A 17902-nucleotide genomic window follows, 5' to 3' on the forward strand; every position below is an offset into this window, starting at 1 on the left:
CTATAGATTTTGCGTTGTGATTACCATGAGGCTTACATAATACATTTTATTTTTAAAATAGTGTGTTTTAAGGTGATAATTACTTAACTTCAAATGCATACCAAAGCTTCCCCCTCTCCCACATTTTGGTTTTGATGTCACAATTTGCATCTTTTTACATTGTATGTCCATTAACAAATTATTGTAGTTATAGTTATTTTTTAATACTTTTGTCTTTTAACCTTTTACTAGATTTATAAGTGATTTACTCACCACCATTGCAACATTAGAGTATTCTGAATTTAACTATATATTTACCTTTAACAGTGATTTTTATACTTTCATATGTTTTCCTGTTACTAATTAGCATCCTTTTGTTTCAGCTTGAAAAACTCTCTGTAACATTTCTTTTAAGGCTGGTCTAGTGGTGATTAACTCCTTCAGCATTTGTTTATATGGAAGCTCTTTATCTGTCCTTCAATTCTGAAGGACGACTTTGCCGGGTAGCGTATTCTTGGTTGGCCATGTGTTTCTTTCACCACTTTGAATATATCATCTCACTCCCTTCTGGTCTGGTGAAAAATCTGCTGAGAGTCTTATGTAGGTTCCCATGTACATAACAAGTCGCTTTTCTCTTGCTACTTTAAAGATTTGCCTTGTCTTTAACTTTCCACAATTTAATTATAATGTATCTTGGTGTACGTCTTCTTGGATTTGTCGTTTTTGATACTCTCTGGGCTTACTATATCCAGATGCTTCCTCCCCCGACTCCCCGCCACTAGCCCTTTCAGGTCCCTTCTGTTAACAAGTTTGTGATTCCTTCTCTCTGGCCCTCTCAAGGCTCCAGTCCAACCTTATATTAGCTTATAGTAACATTATATTAGTCTTATGTTAGCATTTCTGACCTCCCATTCTTCAATGATACTGGGGATTTTGCTGGACAAGTCGCTGAGTTTGTGAGGGTTCTGGTGTCTATCTCCTTCTTTCTGACTTAGACATTGCAACTTTATAAAATCTTAACCTTAAGCAGAAGTCTCAACCTTATTTTTTCAGCTTGCTTTCTTCTTTTTTTTCTTTTAGCCTCCTTTCTAAAGTGAGGAGCCTCACTCCAGCTGCTGGATTCCCATGAGTCTGGGGTTAGTTGCTTGCCTCTAGGACACTTTTAAGCCTCCCTGTTGCCTTGAAGGAGCTATTGCTGCCTGCTCTTGGACCTGGAGTTCAAAGAGAGTCATGACCTGTTTTTGTGCTTCTGTTCCTTTTCTGGTCCAAGGAGATGTTTATCTTGTTTCTATATGTAGCTGTGTCTTTTTTGTTTTCCTTTTTTATATTTTACCTATTATTTCTCTGAGTTTAGAGGAGGGATAACAGGGACCTCAAAGCATGTACTTTTCAACTTCTAAGAAGTTTTTTACTCACACTTGCTTATCTAACTCCTAGTTAACCTCAAGGGCCATAACTGTGCCCTTCAGCACTGTCTAATGTGCCAGTCGTGGTTCCTTGCATAGTGCCACTCTCATATTGAGAAGAAGTGGTAGGGTGCTATATCAGATTTTAAAATTCAATTGTATTAGATTGAGAGAGGTGTTACAGTGCCCTAAATACCAGTGTAAGGCTGTTTATCCTTTAGGCGGTTGGGAGTTTTGAAGCCACTGCATCTAATATGCTAAATGGTGGTTTTTATCTGAAAATAGTGTACAGATTTGATTGAAGCTGGGGAGGTAGAGGCAAGAAAACACTTAGGGAAACTGTTGGGAATCATTCATGTTTGAGAGGAAGAGCTCAAATAAGAAGGTAGAGGGGCAGTGGTTGTCTGAGGAGATAGTATTAGGTAGCAGTGGAAAAGTCTTGACAACTGAATATGGAATCAGAAGCAGGTGAAGCCAGTTTCCATGTTTGAGTGAAAGGAAAAATGACAGTATTAGCAATGGAACTAGAAAACCACTTACTTTTACTAAGATTACTTTCTTCTTTTCTCTTCTTTGTTGTTTGTGGTCTTCTGGATCCCTTTGTCCTTAATAATTTTTTGTTTCCTGGTCCTGATGTGAAACTGAGGCATCAATTTAATGAATATAAGTTCTCCCCCTGTTTTTTTTTTAATGAGTTGATCCTTTAAAGATCTTTCAAACTCATCTTCCCCTGCCAAAGTTTTGCTTTTTGTCCCCTTCTATGTTCAGTGTAGATGATTTTATTTCACATGCTAGACTGCAATTAAATTTTATCCTCTCAGTTTTAATTATTTCCCAAGGTAGGGTATCTATTTGTTGTGAGCTAATTTATTTTCACTTATAGGCAAGTTATATCAAGTAAGCTTGGAATAATTGCCGCAACAAGAATAATAGATATTAAATGCCTTTGTGAACAGAATCAGTAACTCATTTATAGATGTCAAATAATTAGTCTTTGCAACATCATAAAACAGCAGATATTTGGCACATAACATTTGAGTTTATTTAAATAAATTAAGAAAAAGGTAAGAGACTTATTCAGAGTGAATCCATGATAATTATGAAAAATAAGTTCCCAGTCATTCCAGTTAGTATATATACTATTGCTTCATTCAATAAAAGATAAGTTTAGTTGTATAAATAATATTGAAAATCTAAAAATCAAGTATAAGTTGAACAAAGTTTAAAAACAACTGATCTGTAAATTATTTCAGTTGGAAAGCTTGAAACTTCTGAATGTAAGACTTTATATTAGAAAGCTGACAGATTCTTTAACCATGTTGGTATTACTATTTGTATAAGCTATAACTAGCCTTTTTATTTAGTATTTTTTAAAATTTTCTGTCTCTTTCTATTTAAATATGCACTATAAGCAGAATATGGTTGTTTTTATAAAACTTTAGTCTGTTACTTTTAATTGGAACATTTAGTTCGTTTACATTTGTTGTAGCTATTGACATATTTAGATTTAAATCTGACAGCTTATTATTTGCTTTCTATTTGTTCTACTTGCCCTGTGGGTGTTTTTTTTTTCCTCCCTTCTTTTATATTGTTGCTGGATTTGTATTGATTTTGTCCTCTTAATTTCTTTCTGTGGACACTTGGCATAACTTCATGCATTGTCAGTTTATCAAACTCAATATAAATTTGTACTTTTATCTCTTTTGGGATAACATAGGATTCTTAGAACATGTTAATTCCATTTAACGTTCTCTCAATATATGTACTGCTGTTGTCACATATTTTATGAGGATACTTGTGAGTATTTTAAACTTTACAGATGTTATTACTGTTTTATGCAGTCATTCGATCTCACCGTGCATTTACTGCCTTCCTCCCCTACCCCTCTTTTCCTCTTCATTCCTTCCAACATTTCAGTTTTTATCTGAAGCCTTCTTTCTTCTGCTCAAAGAATAATGTTAAGTCGTCCTTCATTCTGAGGAATATTTTTGCTGGGTAGAGAATTGAGGGACACTTGCTCTCTTGGAGCGTGTGGAAGAGACCATTCTGCTGTCCTCGGTCTTCCACTGCTAAGTTGTCGAGTCGGCCCTCAGTCTGATCATTACGCCACTGAAGGTGGCCTGGCTTTTAAGGCTAAGTTGCTTTTATGAATTTCTCTTAGTCTTTGGTATTGAGGGGTTTTAACTAGATGTGATTTTATTTATTTTACTTGGAATTCACAAGGTTTTTTAAATTTGTGGCTTGATGTCTTCTGTAATTTGAGGACATTCTTAGTTTTCTCTTCAAACATTGATTCAGTCCCGTTATCTCCCTCTTTCTGGGACTCTCTTTACATTAAACTTTGACCTTTTCACTATATCCTCTGTGTCTTTTACTCTCATGAGTAAGTTTATGTTCTTTGGTCTCTCTGAGCTTTGTTCTGGATGTTTTTTCTATCCAACCCTTAATTCACCCCTGCTCTCTTTAGCTGAGTCTAATCTGATGTGAAATTTTTCTTTTTCATTCTTTTTTTTAAAAAATATTTGCACCTGGGCTAACAACTGTTGCCAATCTTCTTTTTTCCCCCTGCTTTTTCTCTCCAAATCCCCCCAGTACATAGTTGTATATTTTTGTTGTGGGTCCTTCTAGTTGTGGCATGTGGGATGCCGCCTCAGCATGGCCTGATGAGTGATGCCATGTCTGCACACAGGATCTGAACTGGTGAAACGCTGGGCCACCAAGGCAAGTGGGCGAACTTAACCACTTGGCCACGGGGAGGGCCCCTTTTTCCTTCTTAATTGTAGTTAATTAAGATAGGGCATTAGGGAAAAAAAACTTTCTAAAAAAGATCATTGCGGGGGATGATTTAAAAAAAAATTGAGTAAGATTGCCCAGGGGCATAAGTCCAGTGGCTAACATTCTAGGAGCCCAGGAAGGCTTACTTTTGGGCTGACTTTCACTTAGTCTCCCCAGCTCCACCCCTATTCCTGCCTTTTGGTCCTAAGTGAATAGCCTTTCTGATAGAAGTCTTTAGAAAGTCAACTTTCCATCTCTCTGAACTAGGGGATGGCCTGGGGAAGAGGATCTGAAAACCTAACTGCCTTTATAAAACCTTTTAACCAATTCTGTTTTTGTTTCCACCCTGATAACCAGCATCTCCAATTCTTGAACTTTTCTGGTGTTTTGTAATGCAAATCACCACTTTTCCCCTTGGCTTTCTCTACTGTAGGTATTTAGCAAAGTGAAGGAGGTTGGAACTCAAGCCCACTAATTTCATCCATCTGACTTCATCTTCCAACATATTGTTGATATCTCTTTGTTGCTGTTATCTCCTCTCCAGTTTTCTTTTTCCTATGGATTTATCCTTTAAAAAAAAGTTATTCTTTTACTGTCATATTAGTGGCTTTTGAGGTCCACTCTGCTTACCAGAAGTTATAGAACTTCCTTTTCAGTGAAGTCTCTGGTTGAAAATTAATTATGTTGTATATTCCCAGGGCATTCATTGGAAATTACCGCACATAAATCATTTTAATTTTACCCAGTTGTGTTTGTTGTATAATAAAAATTCTATCTGATACAACACTAAGTCTGCATTAGGTCTTTCTAGGAAAGACCTAATGCAGACTTTAGGCCAAAGCTGAGAATATTGGTAGAACTCATGTAAAAGCTTACAGCTGTATAGTACTTTTGTACTTAGCAAAAGTGTTTTTATTTTACCTGTCACGCAGATATTAAACAGTCTTCTCAGTGGCCCTCATTTAAAGGATTTGAGAACTGGTAAAACATTTAACAATACTTCTCATTAGGATATTGTGGTGGTGACTGAATTTCAGGATATTAGGCATATGGAAGAAGCATTTGAAGTTTGAGTATTTTTAAAACATTATAGGAAAGTGAAGTTGAAAAATACCAAACTCCATGCAGTGTTTTATCGTAGTAAAGAATATGCCCATGTTTAAATGAAGCCTTACTGTCTTATAATCAACAGTATTTGGACCTGGGTTTTCTTTTAATTGAGATGAAATTCACACAGCATAAAATTAACCATTCTAAAGTAAACAGTTTAATGGCATTTAGTACATTCACAATATTGTGCAACCATCAGGCACCTCTATCTAGTTCCAAAACTTTTTAGCATCCCCAGAGGAGACTCTGGTACCCATAAAGCAGTCATTTCCAGCCCCTGGCAACCACTGATCTGCTGTCTGCCTCTGTGCATTTACGTATTCTGGATATTCTGGATATTTAGCTATTCTGGATATTACCTATTCGGTAAATGGAATTATACGGTGTGTGATGTTTTGTGTGTGGCTTCTTTCACTTAGCTTGTTTTCTAGGTTCATCCATGTTGTGGCAAGTATCTATACTTAATTCTTTTCTGTGCGTACAGCATAGACATTAGAAAATTTGATGAGAAATTGTTCCTATTGCAACTAACAAAATAAATAAGACTTAAGCTGGAGGAAGTCTTTAAAATATGCTTAGCATTAGTTCTATTTTGTGTTAATGCTTTTTTAAAAGTCTAATTTGATGTATTTTGGTAAAGGTGGAGTATATTTTCAATAAGATATAGGGAATGAGTACAGGCCTGTGGACAGTTAACGTCGTCGTGTTCCTTGGTTAAAAGCTCTACCCCTGTCCCCATCACCAAAAGAGCGACTGGCGGGAGGTTCTTGGTAAAGTAGTACAACGATATTGATTACTACACCCTGCTAACACTAGACTGAAATGTTAACCTCTATACTACTTGTATTTTCTTTATGTGAAGCTCGTGTTTATTTACAAATGTGTAGGAACTTTTTCTTCTGAGAAAATTAAATTAATATTGTTAAGGAAGAAGTTATTTGTGACGCGTGTGGAAGAATGGGGAGGCAGACTTCATACAGGAGGGCTGCTCCAGTGGGCTTTTGCAGTAGTGGGGAGAGATGGGGCCCAACTCTGACTACGGTGAGGAAAAGTGGGATTCATAGCCAAGAAGCAGAGTAGGGGATTGGTGGATGGAAGACTACTAAGAGGCAGCATCAGGGGTGAGGGAGATCCTGGCTAAACCAACTTGACAGAATTTTTGCTGAAACGCAGGCCTGGGTGATGAGATACTGAGAAGGGGGCCATTTTCAATAAACTCACTCAGCAGGATTCTTGCTAAAACTGGACTAAGCAGGCAGAGCCATAGACCAGGGGTCATTTGTGGCCAATGTTGACAGTAGTACCTAGCTATGTAGTAGTACCTAGCTATGTAGTAAAGCTTACTGGTAGCAGTGTGCTTTATTTTCAGTTTACAGTTGACCATTTAGTCAAGCTAATCTTAAAAAAAAGGATCTTCCTTTTTAATAGTTGTGATGCACATACTTGAGTCTGGTTTGCATTTCTGAGGGTCATTTATTGCTACCATGTAGAAAATCCTTCCAGCTCTGATTGCTGTTGGAATATTTTCTGGGCAGATAAATCATGCTGTGTAATTGAAGATCATATCACAACTTCTAGTCCCCTGAGAGCACAGCTGCTTATAACCGAAAGCGAACCAATTGTGTTTTTGTGCTAAGTCAATGAAATGCTGTTAGACCCACAAATATAAAGGAGATTGAAATCATCCAGAAAAAGAAGTTTGGGACTTACGTGAGCACTTTAGGCCAGCTTTGATTATAATGAAAGCTTTGAGGCTTATCATAAGAGAAGGAAATGATCCTTACCATTGAGATCCAGATAGGTATCAAGTTGGTAATTGTCAGTCTCTAAGACTTACCTGCACAAGGAATTTGATGACTGTATGTATTTATAGAGACGTATTGTATTCTTGGTAGCTTCTTGGAGGAATGAAGTTATTCCTCTCACATAAGCGTCTGAGACTTCAAAATAAGAATATAATATATCAGGATAAGAAAGAATACATATTCCTTCGGAGAGGATTCATTCCATCCTCTGGCAGGCCGTAGAGCAGTGCAGATTGCCCCGAGTCACTGAGGGACCGAGCCGACTTGAGGTGGGTTTGCAAAGCTTGTGACACTTGTTTAACTCGTGGCTGACCCCCTACCCCCTTCTAAGTTGTAGGCTCCCAGAGGTCACACTCAAAGGCCTAGAGCCTCTCCTTTCCTCAGCACCACAAGACTGTCAAAAATTCTGTTATTTTCTGTTTTGTTTGTTTTGCTGCTTTCTGCTGTGTGTTTTAGCCTCTTGCACTGTGTATTTTTAAGAATTTGTCAGATGCCTCTAGGGGAAAACTGTTGGGGTCACATCTCTGCAACTCCCTTCTTTCAGGAAACTTGGCAGCTCTGAACTCCAGTTTTTGCCTCCGGTCCTTTGAAAAATTGCTGAAACTCTGACGACTTCGCTGCCTCTTAGCAGCTGCCCTTGCCCGGCCTTGCTTTCCTCTGGACTTTGCCCCATGCGCCTTTCCTCTTGGTTGATTTTGCTTTGTATCCTTTCACTGTAATAAGTGATATCTGTGAATGCAACTGTGTGCTGAATCCTCATAAGTCTTCTAGCAAATCACTAAACCTGGGGCGGTCTTGGAACCCCCAACACGCATGCCCAGTCTGAATTTCTGTGAAGTTTGATTATTATGTCAGAGATTCGAGTGTTGTACTGAGAACGATCAGAGACAGATGGTCTTGTAACACCTTCACATATGTGCATAAACTGAGGCTCAGAGGTGAATTTACCCAGGGCCCTCCATCTAGTAATTCCCGCCAGAAGCAGCAGTAAGTCCAGGTCTAACTCCAAAATTCCCCTGTACTTGCATTTATCTTCCAAGTGACTAAGCAAAGTTACGAAAAAGGAACGGTTTCAGTTTTTGAAGCTCTCCTGCATTATTTGGGAATTCAACCCTCTCAATATGTATAAGGCGTGTTTTTTTTTTGTTTTATTTTTTTCCCTTTTTTGAAGAAGAAGATTAGCCCTGAGCTAATAGCTGTCACCAATCCTCCTCTTTTTTGCGAGGGAGACTGGCCCTGAGCTAACACCTTGTCCATCTTCCTCTATTTTGTGTGGGACGCCTACCCCAGCATGGCTTGACAAGCAGTGCATAGGTCTGCACCTGGGATCTGAACCAGTGAACCCCAGGCCACCAAAGCAGAACATGCGAACTTAACCGCTGCGCCACCAAGCTGGCCCCTAAGGCGTGTTTTTAAATCAGTAGCAAAGTAAATTGGAGTTTCATAACTTAATTCATTAGTTTCCCAAAGGCAGCTCAGTTATAGTTCTTTTTCCAACAAAGTGTCAGTAAATTAACCACTTTCTTTCCTTTTTTTCCCAAATAGATGTTCTCTTGTTAGAGGGTCTGTACATTAACTCAGCGTGTGTGTGCACATGTGCATGTGTGCAAGTGCTCGTGTGTGTGCTGTGGTCACTTAAGACTGGCACTTGTTACTTGTATTTTATATGGATGATTTTGTTTACTTTGTGATATTTAGTAGATGCTGTATCTCTTATAGGAATCAAATTGTATAAATAAAATATTCTCTAATATTTGTGCAGATAGAGATTTTCTTTTACCTTAGACCTGACACTTCACCATAAGAAAGACACAATCAGCAGGTCACACATTGCTGATAATTTGGGCAATGGAATATTTTTCTGTTTGCTCATCCATTTCAGAAATTCTCCCCCAGAATATCTTTATTTCGCTGTCTTAAACAGATATGTTAGTCTCCACGTTGAGGAGGAGTTCCAGGTTGAGGGAGGAGTCTGAGTCCCAAGGGCCAGGCAGTATTTTCAGTCCTGTTGGCTTGGGGCGGCCCGTTGCCTGGGCTCGTTAGGAATTGAGAAAGATTGATTTACTTTTTTCTTTAACAAGGTCGGTTTTATTAATGTTATAATGGCATTTTATATTTGTACAGCTTAGGAGTTTACAAATGCATTCACATTTACTACCTAATTTGAGCCAAACAACTTGGTGAGGTCGTGCCGCTGATATTATCGTCTCTCCTTTACACTTGGGAAAACCCCAGGCTTGGAGAGAGTAAGTGACTTGCTCAAGGTCACGTGGAAGAGGAGAGGCACAAACCCAGAATTTCTGACTCCACACAGTGTTTGGTTTCTTTCATGCTTGTGTAGGTAACAGAGCTGATCATCCACATTCTGGCATCTTGGATGTCAGATCAGCTCTAACGGAGGTGGGCGGTGTACATTTGAGGGGCATGGTGAATTTTTAGATTTAATTTTGTGCAGTGCTTAATAGTTTAACATAAGGAAAGCCAGAAAACTTTCTGACTCTGAATGAAGCAGAATTTTTTGTTATCTTTAGAAATCATTTGTAATTATAAACGTTTTCTGTATCATGATGACATCATACAGCAAAGAATTTCAATGCATTTATCCTGTAAGAAGGCAATTTGGGTGAAGGTTTTGATATTTTTCTTAAAGCAGCATGAAGAGGATTTGGGGCAGGAGGGACTAAAATGCTATTCTCTTTCAGAATGAAATGTTTCTTATTGAATTGTTTTTGTCTTAGTCATCTTTATCTGTAGAATTAAAATCCAGAATAAAAGGATGTTAAAACAGGTGTATATAGCTACTGGACAGTGAAGTGAAAACAAGGCAAAAGGAGTAAACTTAAATGAGGAAGCAGTGGTGGGAAGATAAAGTAACAGTGATGGGAGAGAATTAAATGCTGATTAGACTTCCTTCTTTATGCTTGAAATAATATTTGAATTCCTATCTGCTGATGTAAAGGGATTAATGATTTTATAACCGTAGGGCAAGTTACCTGAGAGTCTCTCTTAGGTGAAGGGCCTTGTGAGCATACGGAGGTGCTTCCTAGGTTGTAAAGTGCTCACGCATGTGTTGCAATTACTAATAAAAGTAAAGTTGAATTGTTGTGATTGGTCTCGTGCCTTAAGTTTTTTTACTAAAGTAAAATCAGTGGGGAGGGGTAAACTAGACATCAATGATCTTGTCGACCTTGTGGCTTCTCATAAAGAGTTCAGCAAACATTTGTTTAGGGCCCACATGGTCTGGCCCTTCTGGGAGCTGACAGGAGGGACCAAGATGGGTAAATTCCTGACCTTACAGCATTTACGATTTATACTGAGAAGATGGGCCCACAAATAGATGGTTTCAACTGCATACGAGAAGTGTTCAAAGTTTGTGCAGAGTTTGAAGGGAATAGAGAGAAAGGGCACACATCCCAAGACGGGTTTTAATAAAAGAAGAACATCTAAAGTTGTCCGAGCTGCAGTTTGAAAGAAATACGAGTAGTTAGGAGAAGAAATGTGGGAAGTGTGTCCTAAGCAGAGACACAATGTCAGCGAAGGCTTGTTGTGTGAAGTGTGAGGCAGCAGAGACACAATGTCAGCGAAGGCTTGTTGTGCGAAGTGTGAGGCAAGGAGAGGTCTGGAGAGTGACCGGCAGGACTCGCTTGCTGAGAATGTTGGTTTTCTGACTCACTGAGTGAATGAGACTGAGAATACTACAAGAGGAGCAGGAGGGGGGAGAGCAGCGAGTTGAGGTGTGAATATGCTGCCCTTGGGGTGCGTGTGAGACAGCTGTGTGAATATATTAGCAAGTCCATGCATGGACAGGAGAAGTTCAAGGGGAGGAGTCGGAGCTGGAAATTGGATTTGGAAATTATCAGAATACAAATTAAAATATATGAGCTCATGCAAAGAGTGCATTGTACAGGAAGAACAGTTGGCCAAAAGAGCCTTTTTGTAAGCACCTATTTTTGATGCATACACAGAGGATGATGAGCACTTGATCGATATTGAGAAGGGACAGAGGGAAAAGAAGGAAACCAGAAGAGAGGGGTATCGGAATTTCCTCCACAGACAAAGTGCAGCAGAAAGATCTAGAAAAAATGGATTGGAAAGTGGCAGCTGGAATAGCAGTGGGAAGACTCTTCTGTCGAGTGATGCGGCTTGTAATCTTCCTCCTTCCCTTTCCTCTATCTCAACATGCCCCTGGCTCCTTCCGCCTAGATCTGCGATCTTCCTCTCCTCTGTCCCCCGCCCGCCCCACACACATATACCGACCTAAGTTAGCACTGATGGTCCCATCACCATTGCTGGATGTTCTCTGACCTTAAGGAAGCTGAGGCTAGACACACGATTTTATTTGGATCTGCAGAAACAGGAGTCAAGTACCAGGCCCAGTGTGGGTTACAGGAATGGGATTCCACTCCTGGTATCAGGATGGGTGATGCCAGAACATGCATGGAGTTCGTGTCACAGTCAGCATATGAACGAGCCAAGATCAGGAACTGACAGGCTCAGATTATTTTCTGATCCAGTGCCCTGCACCTTCCTTATTATGGGATTTCTTTTAAATTTCCAGGAGCTTGCCTTCCAGGTTGTGCTTCTCTGTCTTAATAGTGCTTATCAGCATCTGACACCAGCCTTGCTCCAAGTTTCCTTGCTGTCTAAGAGCTTTTTTGGCTTGATCCTGCGCATCTCTGTTGCCCCTAAATCATACTTCTCTCCTCTTTCCTGGTTGACTTACAGCTTATAAGACGAGGCTTTTTCTTTAAACCCTTTCCCTTAGTTCAAACTGATTAATTTTCTAGTATTCAGCTTCCATGTAGAGCTCGGTCCTTGCTCTGACCCCAATTTAGTGGCTGGGCTTCCTGCAACCAGTTGAATTTTTGCCAGTCCATTTTCCTTGGTGGTGGTGATGGGATTGGAATTCTGCTGTCCGTAGATCCCCTAAACAATGCTGGCCTGCTCACCCTCCCACCACGTGGATTTTGTGCTCTTCCTCCCTGTTGGGAGGCTCCGTGCTGTTGCCGGGTGCCTGCAGTACACTGGCCAGTGTGCCTCATCACTGTGGGGTCATCCTGTACAGTCTGGTTGGTGTCCCCAGCCGCTGTACCAGTGTAGTGCATGGCTTTTGAGCAGATCTGTTTCCTTCCTTGCATTTCCATGATCATTTCTTCTTGTTATGACAGACTCCAGGAAGAAAATAAGCAAGGATGTGGCAGGAAATTTGTCTTTTCTGGCTTTCTCTCCCCACTTCTCTCTTCCACCTCCTTTGCCTCAGCCAGTCTTCCATCTATTCTGGGAATCACCTGGGACACCCTGAGGATTTGAAACCCCAAGGTCAAGAAAGAGGAATGATTTGCTTTTTAAAAGAAAGAAAGAGAATAATTGTCATTTTAAAAGGCAAATAATTTTTTCCTTTAATCTAATTTTTTTTCCTAAAGACCTAACAGATTTGTGGTAAATATTTTGTTTGCATAATTGAAGCTGTGAAGTTGTTTTTGTGAATGTTAGGTGTGTTGTAAGCCTCACACCTTCCTCCAGCGCGCTCAGCCGGCTTCGTCAGGGCTGCCCCATCGTGGTGTGCGCTCTGCACTTTTAAGAGGAAGTTTGCTATGTAAGGTCATGGTGGTTTTGCAATATATTCTTTTCTTTAATGAGCAAAATTAAAACAATTCTAGGAAAAAAGATACTCTCACCAAATGAGTTTTGCTTTCTCTTCTCAGAAAATTAGAACCATATAATCCATTAACTTGTCTTTTCTAAACTTCCAGATAACTGAGTTGAATTTAATATTCACTGGTAGGAATTCTTTCATTTTAAGTCTAATGACATCTGCTTCTCTGCTCATTTTAACAGATTACTGTTCCCTTTTTATTGTCTGATTTTATAGCTTTTAATTGCATTGGCCATGGGAAATCCTTTTTGGAAGCAGGTGGGATATAAACAAACATACATCTCTATGAGATTGAGATAGTTTTGGTCACAAAATGGAAGCATTGAAATGTTTCTGTAATGTTTCTGTGTGTGTGTGTGTGTGCATGTGTGTAAAATCTCCAAAATGGGGCGAAAACAGAATACTGTGATTTTTTGAAGAGGAAAGAATGTGTTCCCCCAGTGGAAAGATTGTCTTAATCCCAAACTACCTAATGAAATATTTAGAAGCACTTAGTGCTTTTAAGCGAATATCTTCTTCTGCGTCCCAAGGGAAAGTAATTAATCTGGGTGTGGAGTGTTCACTTCTTTTTCATTTTTGTTCTTGACTGATGGAAACTGTGAGGAGGGGTTATGTGCTGTTTTCATGGCAAGTAATTGCTTTATAGACTTGGAATAAGTGGGTTCAGTGCATTACTGGAGGAGCCAGTTAAATACCCACAGTTTCTTATAAAGCCTATTGAAATTATTGTTGCTGGATTTACAGTGATTAAAATAGAACTTTTAAGCCTGCAAAGTGATGAATTTCTTCAAAGAAGTAACCTAATGAGTCGGTTGTTTTTTGTAGCTATAGAATTGTAGGATGTATATTGACATTGTTGTATTATAACTAAAAATTAGCATTTTACCCTTTATTATCAATGCAAAGAGGTTTCAACCGTTACAAATCTCTTGTTCACTTGGATAACATTTTTAAAGTGAACTGAAACTACTCATATTCTATTGAAATAAAGGCTAATGCAGTATGGTCAAATAATCTTCCATTGGAACCTTAAAACCTAATGAAGTCTTGTGTGTCCTCTGTGCTTTGGCTGCAGCCCCACCACTTACGTGTTGGATGAAGACGAACCTCGATTCCTTGAAGAGGTGGATTACAGTGCAGAGAGCAATGATGAGTTAGATATTGAATTGGCTGAAAATGCAGGAGACTATGAACCCTCTGCTCAAGAAGAAGTCCTTTCTGACACTGAATTATCAAGAACATACCTACCGTGAACCCTCTGCCATCTCTTGTTAACTGCAAAGAAGAAATGAATTATCTTGGTTTTTATTACATAGGAAGTTTGAGAGAAATGAGTTTATAGAGAGCTGACTCAGAAAGACAAAAAGTAACGTGGGCCTGTTTGGTTTCAAGACAATAAATATGTTATTAATTCATGATAAAATTGGCACTTGTTTTATTTTAGATATTCAATGCACTTTATATAGCATTGAATTATCAAATATTGGATTTACTTTTTTTTAAAAACAAATCCTGAGTATCATTGCATGAATTTTTATCTCCTTATGGTTATATCCTGCATCAAATGGATAATTTTGAAGTGTGTGAGAATGTGAAATCTAAATTCTAGAGTTGTTGAGAATCCTGAGTTGTTGAAAACTAATATATATGTACATGGATTTCTATAGATGTGTCTGTGTGGGGGTGGGTAGATATTGAAGATTAAGACTGTTCTTCAGAATCATGTTAACTGTTGAGTTGTGACTGCAATAATCCAGAGTTTGCCTTGAATCGTTAGTCTACATTTACCAGATTAAACAAATAAAAACTATATTAAATGTTGCATTCATTTCGTCATCCTTTTTAACCAGCCCAGGTTATTTGGTTTATAGAATCTTTGTTAGAATATTATAAAAATTCAACATCTAAACACATTTGATAAAATCTGTTAAAAAATGCTTAATTTACTAATGTTTAGGGTTTTTGTAGTCTAGGTACACATCTACCTATCATAAAAGATATATTTGAACACCTCCTTTCTCTAAAATTATGGGCGCACCTAAAGTTTATCACTGTAATCGGTTCTTTTGTAAGCTTTAAAAATGCAGCGAGGACACAATCCAGTGTTAAACGTGTGTTTGTATATTACGCTTGTTTAGCATCTCCTGAACTGTGCTCTGTTGTTAGACTAACTGAAGTGAGTTTCTTTAGGGCGTGCTGACGCTGGTGTCTGACTCCTAGATGACTGCACTGAGTTTAAGCCATTTCTTGTAGCGACATCCTCCCGAGTTTAAGCTGTCCTGGTGCAGGAATGACTTTGTCTTCAAAATAAATAAATCCAGTGACTTTGGATAAGTGCTTTAAGTACTAAGTTTCTGTTGTAGCAAAACAAGTCCGCAGAGATTCCTTATTAACAGATTCTTGCCAGGACTTAGGTGCTTAGGTTTTGGCATGTTATCTTTGATTATTCCTGATTAGAATTTTTAAAAATCTTTTAAGCCTATAATAATGGAAAAGAAGTGATAAAAGTTATTTCACATTTTTGCATTTTCCAAATCGTTGATTTTCATTGTATTATTTGAGGCATTTCATGCACAGTGTAGCTCCTTTCCAGTATCATAGGAACGATGTTTAAAAACATAGCACGGGATGAGAGCCGGCCCTGATGGCCTAGTGGTTAAAGTTCAGTGCACTCCACTTTTGTGGCCTGGGTTTGGTTCCCAGGCATGGAACCACACCACTCATCTCTCAGTGGCCATGCTGTGACGGCGGCTCACGTAGAAGAACTAGAAGGACTTACAGGTAGAATATACAGCTATGTACTGGGGCTGTGGGGAGTGAAAAAAAAAAGAGAGGAAGATTGACAACAGATGTTAGCTCAGGGCAAATCTTTCCCAGCCAAAAAAAAAAAAAAAAACCACACACCATAGCATGAGACAATTGATAAAGAGGTCTTTTTCTCTAAATAGCCTAATTCTTATTAATCTCAGAAAATAAAGACCGTAGATTGTGAAGTTGAACCAGTCCTCTTAGTGTATGGTGACCTAATTTAGGGAAGATCAGGATACTTTAGCAAGGTAAAGTATTATTTATTTAATAATTTAATAATTCATATTTATAAAGTTACTTATTATTTATATATCTTCTATGTAAAATAATTACATATTTAATTGTAATTTTTTTCCAGAGAGTGGATTATGGAGCCACTATGTCTGTATATGAGTTTTTCTTGGTTCTTATAACACTGGAAATTAAAAACCAAAGTAGTCATGTATGGAAGCAACCGCAGTTACTATAATGTGCAGAATCACTCAAAACTTCAATTTATTAAGTTAGCAGTGTAAAAGCTCCTTACTCTGTTATAATATTTTATATTGATGAAGTACGTCTTTTAGCATATGTTACACACTTGAATATGCCTTTTATTAAATAATTCTTCACAAGATTGAAGAGAAAATCTTTATAGTTAGGAAATGATTTTTTTCCTTAAATGATAAATAGCTTTGGAAAAATAAGAAGTCATTTAAAATCCTAACTTTCCTAATTAGGGGCAAAACTAAGTTTCATTGTCTATTAGTAGCTAAAATTGCCCTAAATTTTACTTCTGTGGCTGTGTCTTTTCAGGATTTTCAAAGAATGATTGAGATGCCTTCAGTGCCATAATCCTTAAAGTCACGTCTAGTTGATAAACTGAGTCTAATGATGGAGTTTAGATTTACTTAATCTACTTTGTGTTTGGAACTGTGAATTTCTTTAGTTTTGCTCTAATCCAGTGGTTCTCAAACTGTGTAGTATGCATCAGAGTCACCAGGAGAACTTGATTCTCAAAACACAGATTACTGATTATGTAGATCTGGGGTGAAGCCCCAAATTTTCATTTAAAAAAATTTTCAGTTGGTGTTGCTGGAGGAAACACACTGTGAGGGCCACCGGCAGGGTCTGGTGTGCTCTTTCAGCATCACCGTTTCCTAAGACTTATAGGATCTATAAGTTGGAAATTAGCATCAGGGATGATTTAGATCAAACTAATTTGTAGAGTCAGGAAAACAGACACGCAGAGATCAAGTGAGGTGACAGGGTTACTGAGGGGCAGAGCCAGGGCGACAGTGCAGGTCTCCTGACGACCAGCTTCGTGTTCTTCCCACAAAAGGAGATGCTGTCCTTTGCCATTCTCCAAAGAGTGAGCGATGTTGACAGCTTGAGGGTCTCTCTTGAGTTAGTGACGTTTATTCAGGCATGCAGAATGCAGAAGCACATGGTTCACATTGGCTTTTCCTGTGTTGGAGTCACAGTGTCGTTGGAATACTACAGGATTTTCTCTTGAATCAAGTATCTTAATCAGTCTCTCCACTTTTGCCAGTTTTTGTGTAGTATTTAGAAACATGGACATTTGTCTAAATTCTAATTACAAATAAGTAACCTGGATTTTCATTTCAGATAGCTCACTAACAGTAATGAATTTGATACTAATAAATTTCAAATATCCAAATAAAGATGACCATATTATTATAAGCACTGAAATGGATAAAACAATAAATGTACTGAGTTGTTTTTGTGCATGATCCAGAAATAAATGACAGTAATGAAACTAGAAATGTATCTTTATAAATCCTTTCATTTTCCTATATGTACTCTAATCATTATAAAATATTAATTGAAAATCAGTGAATTTTTCTCTTATTTTGGTGAGCGTTTAGTAGCCATGTGTAAGCCCTAGTTCTCTCCATTAGGAAAAACCTGTTGAAGCAATATTTTAATTGAAAGACTTTCTACTTTATACAATAGAATGTTATTATTAAGTAAATATTTCTCTAAATATCCCATATAGAGCATATTTAATTTCCTGCATAGGAAAAAGAAAACTCAAAAGAAAGTTTTATTTTCTTTATGTGAATTAGTGTTTGGAAGGTTTAGTCCTTGAAATGTCACATTTCAGTTGTTTTTCACTATTGGTGATATTTACGAAGCACTTTTCCTTATCTATCCCCGGCTGACACTGGCCGAAGAGAAGTCTAGCCGTGGTGCCCTCCTCTCTCTAGACCCTGCGTAGTAACAGGCCTGTTGCCACTCGTTCTTCCCACTCCACCTCATTAGGCTTCTTTGAACCTCAGGCTTTTTTGACCTCCTGGCATCCTCTATCAAATCTTACTAGGCCTTCAGAGCTTGGCTGGTTGTTGGGGGCGTTGATCCAT

The 17902-nt window shown here is 38.4% G+C and overlaps 1 protein-coding gene across 13 annotated transcripts in view; it reads left to right on the top strand.

Annotated features, from left to right (window-relative positions):
• The window catches only part of AGTPBP1 (ATP/GTP binding carboxypeptidase 1), a 176548-nt gene extending 159174 nt beyond the window's left edge, over positions 1-17374 (top strand). For 10 of the 13 annotated variants that reach the window (XR_011497240.1, XM_044756657.2, XM_044756660.2 and 7 more), the window contains one exon: positions 13807-17374. Coding sequence is in view for 12 of the 13 variants with exons in the window: in XM_044756657.2 (XP_044612592.1) it covers positions 13807-13984 (178 nt within the window). In the remaining variant the exon portion in view is untranslated. Of the gene's footprint in view, positions 1-1059; positions 1116-7619; positions 10175-13806 lie in introns of those variants that run through there. The other 3 variants (XM_070495448.1, XM_070495449.1, XM_044756663.2) reach the window with 2 other exon arrangements.
• Positions 17375-17902: the final 528 nt, after the last annotated feature.

The sequence above is a fragment of the Equus asinus genome, chromosome 23, assembly GCF_041296235.1.
Source record: "Equus asinus isolate D_3611 breed Donkey chromosome 23, EquAss-T2T_v2, whole genome shotgun sequence".
Lineage (NCBI taxonomy): Eukaryota > Metazoa > Chordata > Mammalia > Perissodactyla > Equidae > Equus > Equus asinus.